General features: G+C 33.0%; 1 protein-coding gene across 4 annotated transcripts in view; it reads left to right on the top strand.

Moving 5' to 3' along the window:
• The window catches only part of LOC148942455 (uncharacterized), a 90791-nt gene extending 74486 nt beyond the window's left edge, over positions 1 to 16305 (top strand). For all 4 annotated transcript variants that reach the window (XM_089102264.1, XM_089102265.1, XM_089102262.1 and 1 more), the window contains exons 2-3: positions 7789 to 8090; positions 14873 to 16305. In XM_089102264.1, coding sequence (XP_088958390.1) covers positions 7797 to 8090; positions 14873 to 16117 — 1539 coding nt within the window. In that variant the 5' untranslated portion in view covers positions 7789 to 7796 and the 3' untranslated portion in view covers positions 16118 to 16305. The remainder of the gene's footprint in view (positions 1 to 7788; positions 8091 to 14872) is intronic.
• Positions 16306 to 16996: the final 691 nt, after the last annotated feature.

The raw sequence follows: 16996 nt of genomic DNA, 5'->3' as shown, positions 1-16996 counted from the left end.
ATAAGAGTTTTAGTTTAGAGTTTAGAGTTTTAGTTAGAGTTTTAGTTTAGTTTAGTTTTAGTTTAGAGTCTAGAGTTTTAATTTAGAGTGTTAGCTTAGAGTTTTAGTTAGAGTTATAGTTTACTTTAGTTTTAGTTTAGTTATAGTTTTGTTTAGTTTTAGTTAGGAGCTTTAGTTTTGATCTATAGTTTAGTTATACTTAAGAGTTTAGTTTATAGTTTATAGTTTTAGTTTACAGTTTTACTTTAGAGTTTTAGTTAGAGTTATAGTTTTAGTTTATTTTTGGTTACGAGTCTTAGCTTAGAAATTGGAGTTTTATTTTTGTTTCTTTGATTAGAATTTTATTTAGGTTTATAGTTTATTTTAGTTTTAGTTCAGAGCTTAATTTTAGTATTAACTTAGAGTTTTATTTAGAGTTATAGTTTAGTTTAGTTTTAGTTAAGAATTTTAGTTTAGAGGTGTTGTTTAGTTTTAGATAAGAGTTTTAGTTTAGGGTTTAGAGTTTTAGTTAGAGTTATAGTTTCGTTTAGTTATAGTTTACTTTAGTTTTAGTTAAGAGTTTTAGTTTAGAATTATAGTTTAGTTTTAGTTAAGAGTTTTAGTTTAGAGTTGTAGTTTAGTTTTAGTAAAGAGTTTTAGTTTAGAGTTGTAATTTAGTTTTAGTTAAGAGTTTCACTTAAAAGATTTGAGTTTCACTTTAGAGTCTTAGCTTAGAGTTTTAGTTAGAGTTATAGTTTAGTTTAATTTTAGTTAAGAGTTTTAGTTTAGACTTCAGAGTTTTATTTTAGAGTTTTAGTTAAAGTTTAGTTTAATTTTGGTTAAGAATTTTAGTTTAGAGTTATAGTTTAGTTTAGTTGTAGTTCAGAGTCTAGAGTTTCAAGTTAGACTCTCAGCACTTAGACTTTTAGTTAGAGTAATATTATATTTTAGTTTTAGTTAAGTGTTTTTGGACTTGTAGTTAAGTTTTAGCTAAAGGTTATAGTTTAGAGTTTTAGCCTAGAGTCATAGATTAGAGATTTTCATTGCACTTTTAGTTTAGTTTTAGATATGAGTTTTAGTATAGAGTTTCAGTTTGGAATTAGCTTACAGTTTTAGTTAGTTATAGTAGTTAAGAGTTTTAGTTTAGAGTTTTAGTTTAGAGTCTTAGATTAGAATTTTAGTTAGAGGTATAGTTTAGTACACCTCTAGTTAAGATTTTTAGTTTAGGGTCTTAGCTGAGAGTTAATAGTTTTAGTTTAGAGTCTTAGCTTAGAGTTTTAGTTAGAGTTATAGTTTTAGTTTAGTTCTAGTTAAGAGTTTTATTTTAGAGTTATAGTCTAGTTAAGAGTTTTAGTTTAGAGTTTAGACTTTTAGTTTAGCGTCTTAGGTTTCTCCACGTTTAAGTTAGGTTAGGTTATCATGAGCGCTCAAGAGCGCTAAGACTCTAAGCAAAAACTCTAAACTCTAAACTGAAACTCTTAACTAAAACTGAACTACAACTCTAAACTAAAACTCTTATCTAGAACTAATCTAAACTAAAAGTGCAAGGAAAAAGTCTAAGCTATGACTCTAGCCTAAAACTCTAAACTAAAACATTTAGCTAAAACTAAACTACAAGTCCAGAAACACTTAACTAAAACTAAAATAAGATATAACTGTAACTAAAACTCTAAGTGCTGAGAGTCTAACTTGAAACTCTAGACTCTGAACTACAACTTAACTATAATATAACCTAACTAAAACTATAAGCTAATATCAAACTAAAACTCTAAACTAAAACTCATCTAAAACTAAACAACAACTCTAAACTAAAACTCTTAACTAAAACTACACTAAACTACAACTCCAAACTAAAACTCTTAACTAAAAATAAACAACAACTCTAAACTAAAACTCAACAAAAATTAAACTAAACTATAACTCTAACTAAAACTCTAAACTAAAACTCTGAAGTCTAAACTAGAACTCTTAACTAAAATTAAACTAAACTATAAATATAACTAAAACTCTAAGCTAAGACTCTAAAATAAACTCTGAATTAAAACTAAACTAAACTATACCTCTAACTAAAACTCTAAACTAAGACTCAAAACTAAAACTCCAATATCTAAACTAAACTATAACTCTAACAAAAAAAATCTAAGCTAAGACTTTAAACTAAAACTCTTAACTACTATAATTCTAACTAAAACTGTAAGCTAATACCAAACTGAAACTTTAAACTAAAACTTTTATCTAAAACTAAACTAAACTAAAAGTGCAATGAAAAAACTCTAAGCTATTATTCTAGTCGAAAACTCTAAGATAAAACGTTTAGTTAAAACTAAACTACAAATCCGAAAACACTTAGCTAAAACCAAAGTAAAATAACTCTAACAAAAACTCTAAGCGTTGAGAGTCTAACTTGAAACTCTAGACTCTGAACAACAGCTAAACTAAACTATAACTAACTAAAACTGTAAGCTAATATCAAACTTTAACTCTTAACTAAAACTAAACAACAACTCTAAACTAAAACTCTTAACTAAAACTAAACAACAACTCTAAACTCAGACTCTTAACTAAAACTAAACTACAACTCTAAACTAAAAGTCTTAACTAAAACTAAACTATAAGACCAAACTAAAACTATTAACTAAAACTAAAGTAAACTATAACTCTAAATAAAACTCTAAGCTAACACTAAATTAAAACTCTTGACTCTAAACTAAAACTAAACTATAACTCTAACTAAAACTCTAAACTAAACCTCTTATCTAAAACTAAACAACACTTCTAAAGTAAAATTCTTAACTAAAACTAAACTAAAGTATAACTCTAACTAAAACTCTAAGCTAAGACTCTAAACTAAAACTCTGAATTAAAACTAAACTAAACTATAACTCTAACAAAAAAATCTATGCTAAGACTCTAAACTAAAACTCTAAATTCTCACCTAAAACTAAAGTAAACTATAAATAGAATTAAAACTCTAAGCTAAGACTCTAACCTAAAACTATTAAGTCTAACTAAAACTCTAAGCTAAGACTCTGGACTCTATACAAAAACTCTTAACTAAAAGTAAACTAAACTATAACTCTAACTAAAACTCTAAGCTATGACTCTAAACCAAAACTCTAAACCCTAAAGTAAAACTCTTAACTACTATAACTCTAAATTAAAATATAATCTAATACCAAATTTAGAATCTAAACTAAAACTCTTAACTAAACCTAAACTATAAGTCTAAGCTAAAAGTGCATTGAATTACTCTAGGCTATGATTATACGGCAAAACTCTAATCTAAAGTGTTAGTTAAAACTAAACTAAAATTCCAAAAACACTTAACTAAAACGAAAATAAAATATAACTCTAACTAAAACTCTAAGTGTTGAGAGTCTGACTTGAAACTCTAGACTCTGAACTATAACTAAACTAAACTATAACTCTAAACTAAAACTCTTAACTAAAACTAAACTATAAGTCTAAACTAAAACTCTTAACTAAAACTAAAGTAAACTATAACTCTAACCAAAACTCTAAGCTAACACTCTAAATTAAAACTCTAGACTCTAAACTAAAACTAAACTAAACTATAACTCTAACTAAAACTCTAAACTAAAACTCTTGTCGAAAACTAAACAACACCTCTAAACTAAAATTAAACTAAACTATAACTATGAAAAACTCTAAGCTAAGACTCTAAACTAAAACTCTGAATTAAAACTAAACTAAACTATTACTCTAACTAAAACTCTAAGCTAAGACTCAAAACTAAAACTCCAATATCTAAAATAAAACCCTTAACTAAAACTATAACTCTAACTATAACTCTAACGAAAACTCTAAAGTAAAACTGTAAACTAAAACTATAAACTCTAAACTAAAACTCTTTAAGTATAACTAAACTAGAGATATAAACTAAAGCTCCTAACTAAAACTAAACTAAACTACAACTCTAACAAAAACTCTAAGCTAAGACTCTAAACTAAAAATCTAAATTCTCAACTAAAACTAAACTAAACTTTAAATAGAACTAAAACTCTAAGCTGTGACTCTAAACTAAAACTCTAAACTCTAAATAAATCTCTAAGCTGCGAATCTAAGCTTTAAAACAAAAACTGTAAGCTTATACCAAACTTAAACTCTAAACTAAAACTCCTCTCTAAAAATAAAGAGCACCTCTAAACTAAAATTCTCAACTAAAACTAAACTAAACTATAACTCTAACTAAAACTCTAAGCTAAGACCAAACTAAAACTCTGAATTAAAACTAAACTAAACTATAACTCTAACTAAAACTCTAAGCTTAGGCTCAAAACTAAAATTCCAATGTCTAAACTAAAACTGTAACTCTGAATAAAACTCTAATGTAAAACTGTAAACTAAAACTATAAACTGTAAACTAAACTCTTAAGTAAAACTGAACTAGAGATCTAAACTAAAGCTCCTAACTAAAACTAAACTAAAACTGTAAACTCTAACTAAAACTCTAAGCTAAGACTCTAAACTAAAACTATAAATTCTCAACTAAAACTAAACTAAACAATAAATAGCACTAAAACTCTAAGCTATGACTCTTAACTAAAACTCTAAGCTCTAAACTAAAACTCTTAACTATTATAACTCTAACTAAAACTGTAAACTAATACCAAAATGAAACTCTAAACTGAAACGCTTAAATAAGACTATTCTATAACTATAAACTAAAAGTCTTAACAAAAATTAAACTAAATTACAACTCTAACTAAAACTCTGAGCTAAGACTCTAAATTAAAGCTTTAAATTATAAATAAAACTCTAATCTAAGACTCTAAACTCTAAACAAAAACTCTTAACTAAAACTAAACTATAACTCTTAACTAAAACTCTAAGCTAAGACTCTAAAGTAAAACTCTAAACTAAAAATCTTAACTACTATATATCTAATTAAAAATGTAAGCTAATACCAAACTGAAACTCTAAACTAAAACTCTTAACTAAAACTAAACTATAACTCTGAACTAAAACTCTAAAGTCTAAACTAAAACTCTTAACAAAAATTAAACTAAACTATTACTCTAACTAAAACTCTAAACTAATACTCTTGACTAAAACTAAACTACAACTCTAAACTAAAATTCTTTACTAAAACGAAACTACAACTGTAAACTAAAACTCTTAACTAATACTAAACTAAAGCAAAAGTGCAACGAAAAACTCTAAGCTAAGACTCTAGGCTAAAATTCTAAACTAAAACATTTAGCTAAATTTAAACTACAATTTCAAAAACACTTAACTAAAACTAAAATAAAATATATCTGTAACTAAAACTCTAAGTGTTGAGAGTCTAACTTGAAACTCTAGACTCTGAACTGCAACTAAACTAAACTATAACTCTAACTAAAACTGTAAGCTAATATCAAACTAAAACTCTAAACTAGGGAGGGGCCCTTTGGGGGGCCCGGGGCCCTTTGTAGGCCTGGGGGGCCTTTGGAGGCCCGGGGGTAGGGAGCCTTACAACACTGTTCAAATAGAACTTGGTTATTATAACGACCACAGAGTTTCACCCCAAATCATCTTCTAAAATTTCTCAAACTGTTTCGCCCAAATAATCCCCTAAAAGTAATTTCTATGTGTTCCTTTGTTTCGGTATCCCTGCCCTGTTACATTTGAAATTCCCAGGAAACCATTTCCCGCGTAAAATATATTCAATCTGTCTTGATCTCGTATGAATTTCGTAAAATATATCTAAGGTGTTCCTAGTTACACTATTATGACTTCGATAGAATATTAATATTTATCTCTCAGACCTAAAGACCTGAGAAGCCTTATTCAAAAATAGAATATTAATTTATCTCTCAGACCTAAAGATCAGAGAAGTCATATTGTTTCTTAATTCCCCTTCGTTGATCAATAATTCTCCGTCGATTATGTAATCAATTTCCCAGAAAACTACTTCCCAGTTGATTATGCAAATCAATTTCTCAGAAATTCTAGTTCCCCTCTAGTGGATCAATACATTTAGAATAAATTATGTAACATCAGTGAAGATATTGCGTCACTCCCGTCGGTATCCATTAGGCTTAGAAACACCCCCTGATCAACCTTGAAAAAGGAATCATTGACCCGTTAGTGGATAAATACACTTAGATGGATTCTATGCCCATATATGGTGTGGGGTCACGAGTCGATAGGTAATTCCTACTCCAATCCACTCGGCTAGGACGGATTGAATAAAATGAATAAAGCTTTAATTAGATATGCGAATCAAGATTGAAACGAACAAAAATCAATTCAAAGAAGAGTATGGGTACTGCCTTCTTCCCTAACTATAAAAGTCTAAAACCTACTGCGTCATTGGCGCTTTATTACAAACATTTTCTTCCGAACTTATTTCAACATTGAAAATAAAAAATGAAATTAATGTTAAATCAAGTTTTGAACTGCTTGGCTTTTCATTAGTTGACAACATTATATATAAAATATTTAGTTCAACCCTATTTTTTTTTTCTCAAGACCGTTCACGACAAATTTAGTTTCGCTGCAAAAAAGAATTTAGCTACTGCCTCCTTTCCTAACTTTAAAAATTTAAAGCTTACTGCGTCATTGGCGCCTTACTAAAAGCGAATTATATTACAAATATCCTCTTTTCCAGTTATTAAAGCATTGAAATGAAAATACATATTACACTATTCAAATTTTACTTATTCAAAGATAATTTCTTAAACCACATTGGCCTGACATCACATAAAGAAAGAAAAAAAAGAAAAACGAGCAAAAATGGGTTTTTTATAGGCCAAATGACGATACTGAAAAAACAAAGCGAATATTTCGAGAGGACAAACGCCTCTCTTCTTCAGCGCGAAACGAAACGATGTATCAATAAAAGCCAAAAATTAAAAGAATTAAAACCAACTATCTAACAACCATAAAAGCGAGTTATTATTCGCTTTGTTTTTTCAGTATCGTCATTTGGCCTATAAAAACCCCATTTTTGCTCGTTTTTCTTTGTTTACTTATTCAATTTTGTTTATTATAAAAAAATTACTTTTTCAATTTTCTTTATTGAAATAAAATTAAACCTTTAACCTCCTTATAGTATATTAAACCCTAAATGCATATTAAATGCGTTCAATGCCTTTTGGCAATTAAATGTTTCTCCTTCCACTGAAATATATTACATTCAGATGCATAATGGTTCAGAAAATTTTGCACATTCCGCACTGCAGGTATGGGCGGTTCTAGCAGACAAGCAGATCAACGTAATCGATGAAACCAGGTTTCAATTCGGGTATTTAGCCTATTGATAAAGTATGTTCCGACTATAACTGTAGAATAAGAAGTTTTTTTTAGAAGTAGGACAAAAAGCTTCAGCATTAAGTTTCAGCAAGGAATCAATAAAAATATACTACATCTCTAGAAAAGATGCAATTTTGAAAATAAATAGCAGGCCAAATTCCTGAAAAGTGTGTAATGCCAGTTCTAGATTAAAGGTTTTTGTTACATTTAACATCTTGATATGAAAAAAAGACATTGTTTTTACAGCTCATCCTTGTTCTGTATTTTTATTATTTTTTTTCGTTTTCCTTTTTGCAATCTGGTCTGTTTTATATGAGGTTAAAATAAAGTATTGTTATTTATGTCAGTTGTGTGTCTGTTGTTGATAAATTAGTTAAAAATGGCATTATTATTAAATTGAGTACAGGATGAAAACTCTCTAATCAACGGTTTGAGCAATTTGAATAGCATCAAAATCACCTATATTACTGAAATTTTTTAGAATGAATCAAATGATTCATTGTTCTTTCTTCAACTACCATGTGTAATTAAAACTGATCATCTTTTTAGAACCTGCAATGGTCAAAATTAGAGAAATTTTACCGCCCAAAGATGAAGAAATAGAGAAGATATTTAAAAAATTAGTGAGGGAATCGAAAAAGAAAAATAAAGTCAAGATAGAGAAAAAGGAACACAAAGGAGGTGTTTCATCACGTCATCAGGAATTGTTGCCATGTCTGGGTGAACAAATAGAAGACAAAGAAATGTTACCATATCCCCAGAAAATATTTGGAAGGTACCCAGATCAAGATAAAGAAATTGAAGAGACTCAGTCAAAAAAGATAAAGAAGGAAAGGTCTCAAATAGAAGAGGTAGAATTTGTTTTGTTTTTTTCTTTTGTAAAAAAAAACAAACAATTTTTTTAACGGAAAGTAGAAAGCTACATAAAAATTTAAAACTAGCAGAAATTTTTCTGTAGGCCTATTTGAGGGGGTTCCCCTCCTCTGTACCTTGCTCTTCGCCCTCAAATTTTTTTAGCCTACCTTTAAAAAAAATTCTATTTTATTTAAACAGTCCTTATGTTTCAGGATTCGTTCTTAAAGAATTGGGACAAAAATTCAAACTAGAGTAAAAAGCAAGATTTTGAGAAGGGGACATCCCCCTCATATACAGAGTAATTTCTGTTCTTTTTAAGTTTTAATGGTGCTCTTTACTTTCAATTGAAAAAAAAAAACTCATTTTTAAATCTTATTTCTCATTGTTTTTCAAATCATACCCAGAAATCCCCATTATGGAATTTTTACCCGGGAATTCCCTCTTCCCCATCCAGTGAAAAGTTGCTCCCAAGAGAAATTCTCCCATGAAATATCTCCCTCCCCGTCTGAAAATCTTCTAGACAATACCAACCCTGCTGAAAATTTGCCCCAGACAATTTCTCAGACGTCTCAATGTGTCAAATTTGAGTCAGCAAAGAGAAAATAAGACAAAAAAAAGTTTTTTTAGCGTAATTATAGCAAATTCCCCCTGTGTAAAATTCCCCTTGGAAATTTCCTCTCCATGGAAGATTCTCGCCTTTTAAAATGCCCTCTCACTTAAAAAAAAGTCTGTGTGCTTCCCAGTAATAAATAATGGACAAATTCTTGACCTGACCGTCACAAGAGACTATTAGCTCTTCGCTCCTGCAGTTGTTCTTAACCTGAACGTCACAAGAAACTATCAACTCACCCTTTATGGTCTCCCACTTGAAATCTTTCACAGCTTCGTTTATCTGGGATCTGAGATGGATTCGAAGGGAGGATGTGATCAAGATATCAACAAAAGAATAGGTAGAGCTCAAGCAGTCTTTGCTCAACTCCGCAAGCACCTTTGGACTCGTCGAGAGATTAGCTGAAGAACAAAGATAAGAATTTATAAGTCGACAGTGGTGTTGAATCCTTCTCTATAGTGTTGAATCCTGGGCCATAAAAGCAGCTCAGGGGCACGTCCTGGAAATCATCAACCACCGTTGGTTTCGTTCAATCTTGCAAATCCGGTTCTCACACCAGATTTTGAACAACGAAATCCGCCGACGTTGTTTCAACATCGACAGAATCTCAGGCATCTTCAAGCTCCGCTGGTTTAGACACGCTTTACGTCGCCCTGATGATCGCCTCATTAAACAAATACTGCTCGCTGAACCCCTACCAACATGGCGCAAAAGAAAAAGAGGATAGCTAAAAAAATTGGTGGACGCTAGTTAAGCAAGATCTGGAGCCAGCTGGAGGTTTTCGAAAATTTGGCCGCAGATTGATTTTGCTGAGTCAGCGTCTGATTTCTGTCTACCATAAATAACCAAATTGTTTAAAAATTTTAGCATCCCTTTCAGTTTGAAACTAATGTAGAAGTACCCCACGAGTTTCTTTTCTTTTTTTTCCAATTCCACTCATTTCAGTGACGACAGTTTTAAAAAAGAATTTACTTTAAACCTAGACGTGACCAAAATTCAAACTTCCATATACTACAAAAAAAAATCCATAAGAAAATTGCCTTTCCTGTTACCAAAGACGTCCTCCTATTACAGGAAGTCCTTCTCTCAATGGCCTTTCTTATAAATTTAAAGTCTGTTGTAAATGGTGGCCCGTCATGCCTCCCGCACAAAATAAAGAGAAACCCTTCTATTCTCTAAAAGGAGAATAAAAAAAATAATAACCATTGAAAAAAACTAATCAACTTAATTAATACAACATAACAAAAAAATGTTTTTATCAGTATAGCTTTCTGTAACACAAACAATATACGGTACATAATATATAAAAAAAAAGCACGAAGCATTAAAGAAAGGTTTAATGACAACAAATTCTAAATTTATAATTTAACCTCATGGATTTCTCTATGGTTTAAAACATTCTAAAGTTTTTTTTTACCCATCTCTCCTTAATCTCCTTACCATTAATTGAGTCTCGGTTCCTATCTTAACTGCCAATAGTTTGGACTTACTACATCTTCTTGATGTTTCAAAATGTCAGTAAAATACTTTACTATAATGCTGTTCAGCTTGACCTTCCAGATCCTTAGCAATTTCATCCACAGCCTCCTTATTGCATCTCCTTAAATCTTACTTCAATGTGTTCTGTGCTTAACTATTATTCATGACAGATCAACGTCTCAGAAATTTTTTATACTTTCCCTTTTTTGTTACCCCAGACTCCTACAGTAGATGTCATCGTGTGCCATTCCAAATCCCAAACCTAGCCTTCTAGGTAGACTTTTCTCGTTTCATGATGGCGGCTGTTTCCATTGATGACAGATAAGAACTAAGAAGCTACTAAAGCCAAATGATCAGGACGTGTCGTGCCATACCGTGGACAAGAACCCGCATTGCCGCCGTTTCTTTTTTTAGTCTTGTACAAAATGTCATCTATCCCTATTGTTCTTGCTGTTAAATACTGATTTGTCTCAGCATCTTTGAGTCTTTCCTCTAAAGGGAACTGAAGCAGAGGATGAAATTTGCACACCTCACGCCTCCCCGTTGTGCTCCCCCGTTGCCATACCCCTGTTAAACGATGGGGATAGATACAATCCCCTTCTATCCCCTTAACTTGTATCTCTAGTGATCCTCAGGCTTCCTTCACCTTTCCCCCAGAGGCTCCAACGGTGGCAGAAGCAATACTCTGTATCAGATATCTGGTACCCCTAACCCCTGTATTGTCTCTCCAGAGGAGGCCCTATAGATCTACTCGTTGATTGAGATAACATTTTCAGTTCTCGGCTGAAAGCTATTTTCATCCGAAATAAAGATGGGAATGTTAGATCCTCTTCCTTTAGGAGCTTTCTGTGGTCGTAATACTATAATCACTCCCCATTGTAGTTATAATAGCCATCCTGGCTAAGTGGTTGGTGCACTGGGTTGAATTCTTTGTCCAAGGGACACGGGTTCGATCCCTGGTGTTGCCAGTTATTTGGTTTGGAACGGGGGTCAGTGGCGTGTCTATAAGCTAAGCCAGAATCGACCTAGCTCTAAATGGGTACCTGGAGAAATCTGGGAGAAGTAAGCAGGAAGGATATGCAAAAGCACAGGATGGCTGGCCCCCAACCCCTCATTGCGCTTCCTGGCGGAAGGGCCACGAAATGGAGATCAGTACCGCCGGTTTGGACCTTAAGCGTCTAGTGCCGTCATACTTACTTACTTTACATACATTGTAGTTATCTCTTGGCAGGGTTGAGACTCTTGTCCTAAAGCTATTGGCGTTAGAAAATTCGAGTGTCTGTGACGAAGAAAAGAAACCAATGATGGGAAGTCTCATGTGCTTATTATTTTTATTTATTTATTTATCTTGTCAGGTGTGGCTGGACGAAAAGTTCTGCTCCACGTCCACCTCTGCTCAAGGTTGAATGGGTGCTCGCTTTGAAGTTCGACTTTACTTTTCTATGTTTAACTTCCAATCGATTTTAGCTACCTATATTGCCCCTTCCCAAAAGATTAGTGTTGGACGATAATGATTATCGATATCGAAAACGATATTATTTCAGCTTTTTTGGCATCTACGCTTTAGCATCCAGCAGAAAAGATCCAACAGAGAAAATTGCTTCGTAAATGGTCGAGCAGAAGAATAATGTATTCAATCCATGGAATCGTCTATGCTTATACACAGCATGCACAGCTGTATCCAGAAGTTGGCATAGCCTGTTCGCAAACTATGTTTAGCGAGGACTCTCAAATGTTGCTGAGTACCTCCGAAAGACATGGCTAGATAAAACACCTTCTAGGCTTATAGGCCTTGTTCAGGTCACACTCGTTACGATTGCCACATACTTCAATTTGTGTTTCAAGAAATTATATATTACCCCTGACGATCTTCCCCAAGTCGAGAGTAAAATAGGAAGAGACTTCGATTTGGCCTCGCTGGAATCTGTATCAACAGATACAAGTGCCATGACAGACCCTACGATTCAGCCACTATAAAATCAAGCCAGTTTGCGGGGTTGATATGACGAAGTTTCATTACTCAATGTAAGACAGGTTTCGTCAGCAGCTGCATCTGTCACGGCTTTCCAGATTTTCAGTAGAGTCTTTTCCAAGAAAAACTGATCCACTGAAGTCTTGGAAGTCTTGTTTTATGGGTTTCAGAAATACCTATTTAAATTTGTCATAAAATTGATGTCCATGTCCGCCTCAATGCTCTTCCTGAGAGTGGATTCCAAGCCTGATCCGTTTATCATATAGTTCGTGGCAACAAACTGTAAGTAAGGAACAGCTCGGCCAAAAAACAACCGAAACTCCAAAGCACGGAATTTTGATAACAATAGGTACATCAAGTGAATTGGCTTTTACGCCGACTCCAGATACGGTATATAATATTAATCAAGTATCATGTACCCATCACAAACTATGGAAATCTTAGAAAATTTGTGAAATAGCAAGAACGCCCCTAAAAAGTCAAAGAATCTGAATAAAAATCGCACCATCAGATTCGGCATATCAGAGTACCTTACTCAGTAAGGTACAGATGGAAGCTAGAAACCCTCACAGTAAGGCTTACTGTGAGGGTTTCTAGCTTCCATCTGAAAAAACCGTGAAATTTCTTAATTTTTGCCAGAAGAAAGATCAGTGTTTTTTGTTTTGTTTTTTTGTCAGGATGATCGTATTGAACCAATGGTCATATAAGTTCTAGTTCCCCATTTTATGACCAAAACGATTGGGGGGCAGCTACCCCCCCCCCCCACCCCTTTTTTCCCAAAGTCATCCGGTCAAAATTTTGAGATCTCCATATTGATCAGCATAGTTGAAAAGTCAAGTAATCATGCCTTTGGGGATGACACGGCCCTGCAAGTCCCGGGGGAAAAGGTTGTAAGTTATGAAATATGTACAGTGTCTACATTTAGTATTTGGTTTGGGGAAGTAAACAGACCTTTTTTGGGAGGGTGAATTTTATGTGGGGGGAATTTTCTGCAGTGGGGATTTTCCAAGAAGAGATTTTTCCACGGGAGGGAAGTTTCCGGGATGAACTTCAAAATAGGAACCATACACGCGGGAATTTACCTGAATTCTTATACTAATTTTTTTTCTGATTTACTTTCCCTTTGTCAATTTAATTTTACATGTAGAGATATATCGGGGAAATGGCCCAAGGAAAATTTTCAAAGGAGTTGAAATTGTCTAGGGGATTTGTCGTGGGGGGGGGGGGGTCACAGGACAGATTCTCTATGGGGAATTTTACGCGGGAGAAACTTTCCATTGAGATATTGGGAGGGGAGGATTTCAGGCATGGTTTGAAAAACATTTAGAGACAAAAAGAAAAATAAGTCTTTTTTTCAAACGAAAGTTGGCTGAAAAGAATTTTCCAGGTGGAATTGCCCGGAAGAAGTTTTCTGGGGGGAATTTTCAGCAGGGATGGAATCTGGAAGAAGGAAGATTTTCCATGGAGAGTAAAGGCAGATTTTTCGGTATTATTCAAAAAACAATTAAATAAAAAAAATAGATATTTTAACTAAAAGTAAGGAACAACATCCAAAGTTAAAACGAATCGAAATTGTTTCGTGTATGAGGAGTTGGTCCCTCTCTTCAATACCTCGTTTTTTACGTTATTTGTAACTCCCCCCCCCCCCAGTTATGTAAGCCGTTTAATTAGAGTAAGGAGATTTTTAAAATACAAAAAGAAATTTTGGTGCGAAGAGCAAGGTATTGAGGAGGGGTTATGCCCCTCATGAACGGAACAATTTATGTTTTTTTTAGTTTTAATGTTGCTCCGTACTCTGAGTGGATTTTTTTTTATTTAATCGCGAAAGGCAGAAACAACTGTCAGGGGAAGCTAATTGACTTGCGGTTAATTTTGAATAGCCAAAAATAGCCGGTATCTTTTTTTTCTTTATCCTGAACCCGAGTAATTCCAAATCAAGGTTTTTGTAATATTTATTCACATAATGGAAGTATTTTTGTATTTTATTCAAAATTTCGAAAACATTGCGCAAAATACTTTTTAATTACAATTTTCGTTATTGAATTTTGGAAAAACCTAAATTTAATCTGAATAAAAAAAAGCTGATCAGAAATATCGGAATCGATATATCGATATATCGTTTAATCATATTAATGCCCAACACTACAAAATATACGACAAAATCTGTTAATATCTAATGGAACATATGGATCAGTTTAGGATAAAAGTAGTAACTAGTGAAATTTCAGGCCAATTTTATCTGTATCACCCATCTTAAAGACAAAAATACATGCTGTTAACTTCAAAGTAAAATATTTTAGCTATTCTTGTCTCTTTCATTTCGGGGCATTTGTAGAAACTACTCTGTCACTTGATTAAGAACCTCTGACTATGAGCATAAACTTGACAATGAGTAAAAAAAATGTGCTATTCAATTATAAGACCATAAAAGTCTACTTTTGTTTTCGAACATGTATATTTACTTCTATTATACGTAGAGGTGCTTAGAGTTTTCATTATTGAGGGATTTGTCAGTCTCTTGCTGCAAAAATGAATGAAAATACATTTTATGCTTCAACATATGTTTCCTGATCACTAATAACATTCGAAAACAGAAACTAAGAAGTCTTTTGCTCTTCTTTCAAATTTACGTTATCTAGCAGAGGGTTTCTTTCCATCAGCGTAAATGAACTACTACATATCAAAGGCAATTCATATATACGTTATTTTGTTTCAAGGCCTTGGAGGAAGTGCGAAAATTTCGAGATGAGTACGAAACAAGTGAAGAATGGGAGATGCGGCGAAGGTTTTTGATGATGCACTGGGGTGAATATCCAGAAAATCGATTATTGTGCTTATCTCGTGCACTTGTGAACGTTCACTTTCTTGGATGTACCTACCCTGCTGATTTCATGAGAATTTTACAGGATATGGGAGGTGAAATATTAAAAGATTTTCAGGCAAAAAATGAAGGACAAATCAAGCCAATACTTGCATTTGCTGGAAAAGCAGCTGAAGCTAAATTTACTAGATTTAAACCAAATTGTGAGGCGCCAAATTACAAACATAAGCTGCCTAGTGTATACAATGAATCGTTAGAATATGAAATTTTCCCAGAAAACTTCACTCAAATCGATAAACCCTTAAATACTTTGATTGAAATTAATTATTTCCCTGTCAATTCATTGAAAGATTTTGTCATTCTTGAAGTGGAAAAGACAACTAATTTTACTGAAACGGCAGGGGAAATACTGAGTAGATCAGCTAAGGCTGGGAAGTTTGAACTACGTTACAATCTTAGTGAAGTTGGGGAAAGGCAAAAGTGTGAGATTTTTATAGGGGATAATCCAGTAGTTTCTGCTGTTTTTGAAAACAGAACTAATCTTCCTGCACTAACATATGATTATGTATACAGATACTTAAAGAAATATCATTGTACTGTACGATATAAGGTAGATAAAACTGAGATTGACGTTTCAAAAGTGGATTTGACAGGTATCCCCAATTCTAAAGAAGATGAAGGAGTTGCAGTGGGTGAAAAACTTCTCCGCTTGATTGGATGGCAGGGGGGTGGATTGGGTAAATATGGACAAGGTATGAAAGCACCAATTAGTGTGGCATCAGCTTTAGGTAGAAAGGGTTTCGGTTTTAATGGGGGCCGAGTTCATAAAGGACATCCAGAGTCCAGATACTTTCGCAAAGATGTTGAAAAATATCTAAAAAATTATATCAGATCAGGCTCAATTAGCACTATAAAATTCTCATCCGAGTTTACTTCTGAGCAAAGAAAAATTATTCACAAAGTTGCTCGAAAGCTCAATTTAAACCACAAAAGTTGTGATGAAAAAAACGATAGAGTGCTTAAAGTGAACCAGGACATAGAAAATGTGTCGCTTGTGAATGTTGTGGACTCTTGGAAAAAGTCAGGTTGTTTGCCTCACCCTGAGATAATGGTTATCCCTCCTATACAAGGCACGCCATAGTGTTTCATTTTGTATGAAATATATAATGTATTTTCCATTAAAATCAATGTTTGTTTTCTTTGTATGATTTGATAAAAATTGTTACTCTCCTTATTTATTTTCAGCATAAATGCCCACAGTCAAAATTATTAGGTGAGAGTACTATGAGTTTTTTCAAGTGTGGTATAGGGCCTCCAAAAGGTGGGTCTTAGCCCTAAAGTCTTTGGGAGGATTTCTTTTGTTTAATAAGAGAATCTTCTCTTTCCAGTCTTCTTCAGACTCTATTTTCTTTCTTTTTCAGAATATCTCAAGGATCCCCAGAGAAACCTGTTACCAAAATTTCACAATATGCGCTTCTTACGTTTCTTATAGTATTATTTAATAAACATGTTAATAGTTGGACACAGCACAGTTTCACACAGCTCTAACCTTTTGGAGGGGAAAGGGGGAGGGCGTCAAAATCAGAGAAACGTTGATTTTCTGGGAATTTTCTTAGGGCCTTCCTTCACAGGTGCTTTTATAAGCAACAAGTGCTTCCAAATCTGTGTTCAAGTATAAGATTCAAGCGCCTTGTCAAAACTACGCATAATTAGTGCTTTAGACACTCAAATTAAATGTGTTAATTTTCAAGTTTTAGTCACTAACTAGTATGAAATTTTTTTGCTTAATTCATCCATCTATATCCTATTCACACATGCTCCTGTAAGATAGTAGCAGGCAAATAAGAGGTAAGTAATTTGAATGAGAATTCCCGTAATTAGCTATATTACAGTTAAACGTGTGTCAAGTGTAAAAATAAAGGCCGAAAATATTCTTCTTTATTTTGCTAGAACCATTTGATTCGGTCAGTTATAAATTCGCTTGATTTATTTCTTTTATAAGGAAAATATTGATTTCACT

The sequence above is a fragment of the Artemia sp. Qi Xiang Cuo genome, chromosome 16, assembly GCF_049724085.1.
Source record: "Artemia sp. Qi Xiang Cuo chromosome 16, ASM4972408v1, whole genome shotgun sequence".
Taxonomy (NCBI): domain Eukaryota; kingdom Metazoa; phylum Arthropoda; class Branchiopoda; order Anostraca; family Artemiidae; genus Artemia; species Artemia sp. Qi Xiang Cuo.
This window is presented reverse-complemented; position numbering and strand designations above follow the sequence as displayed.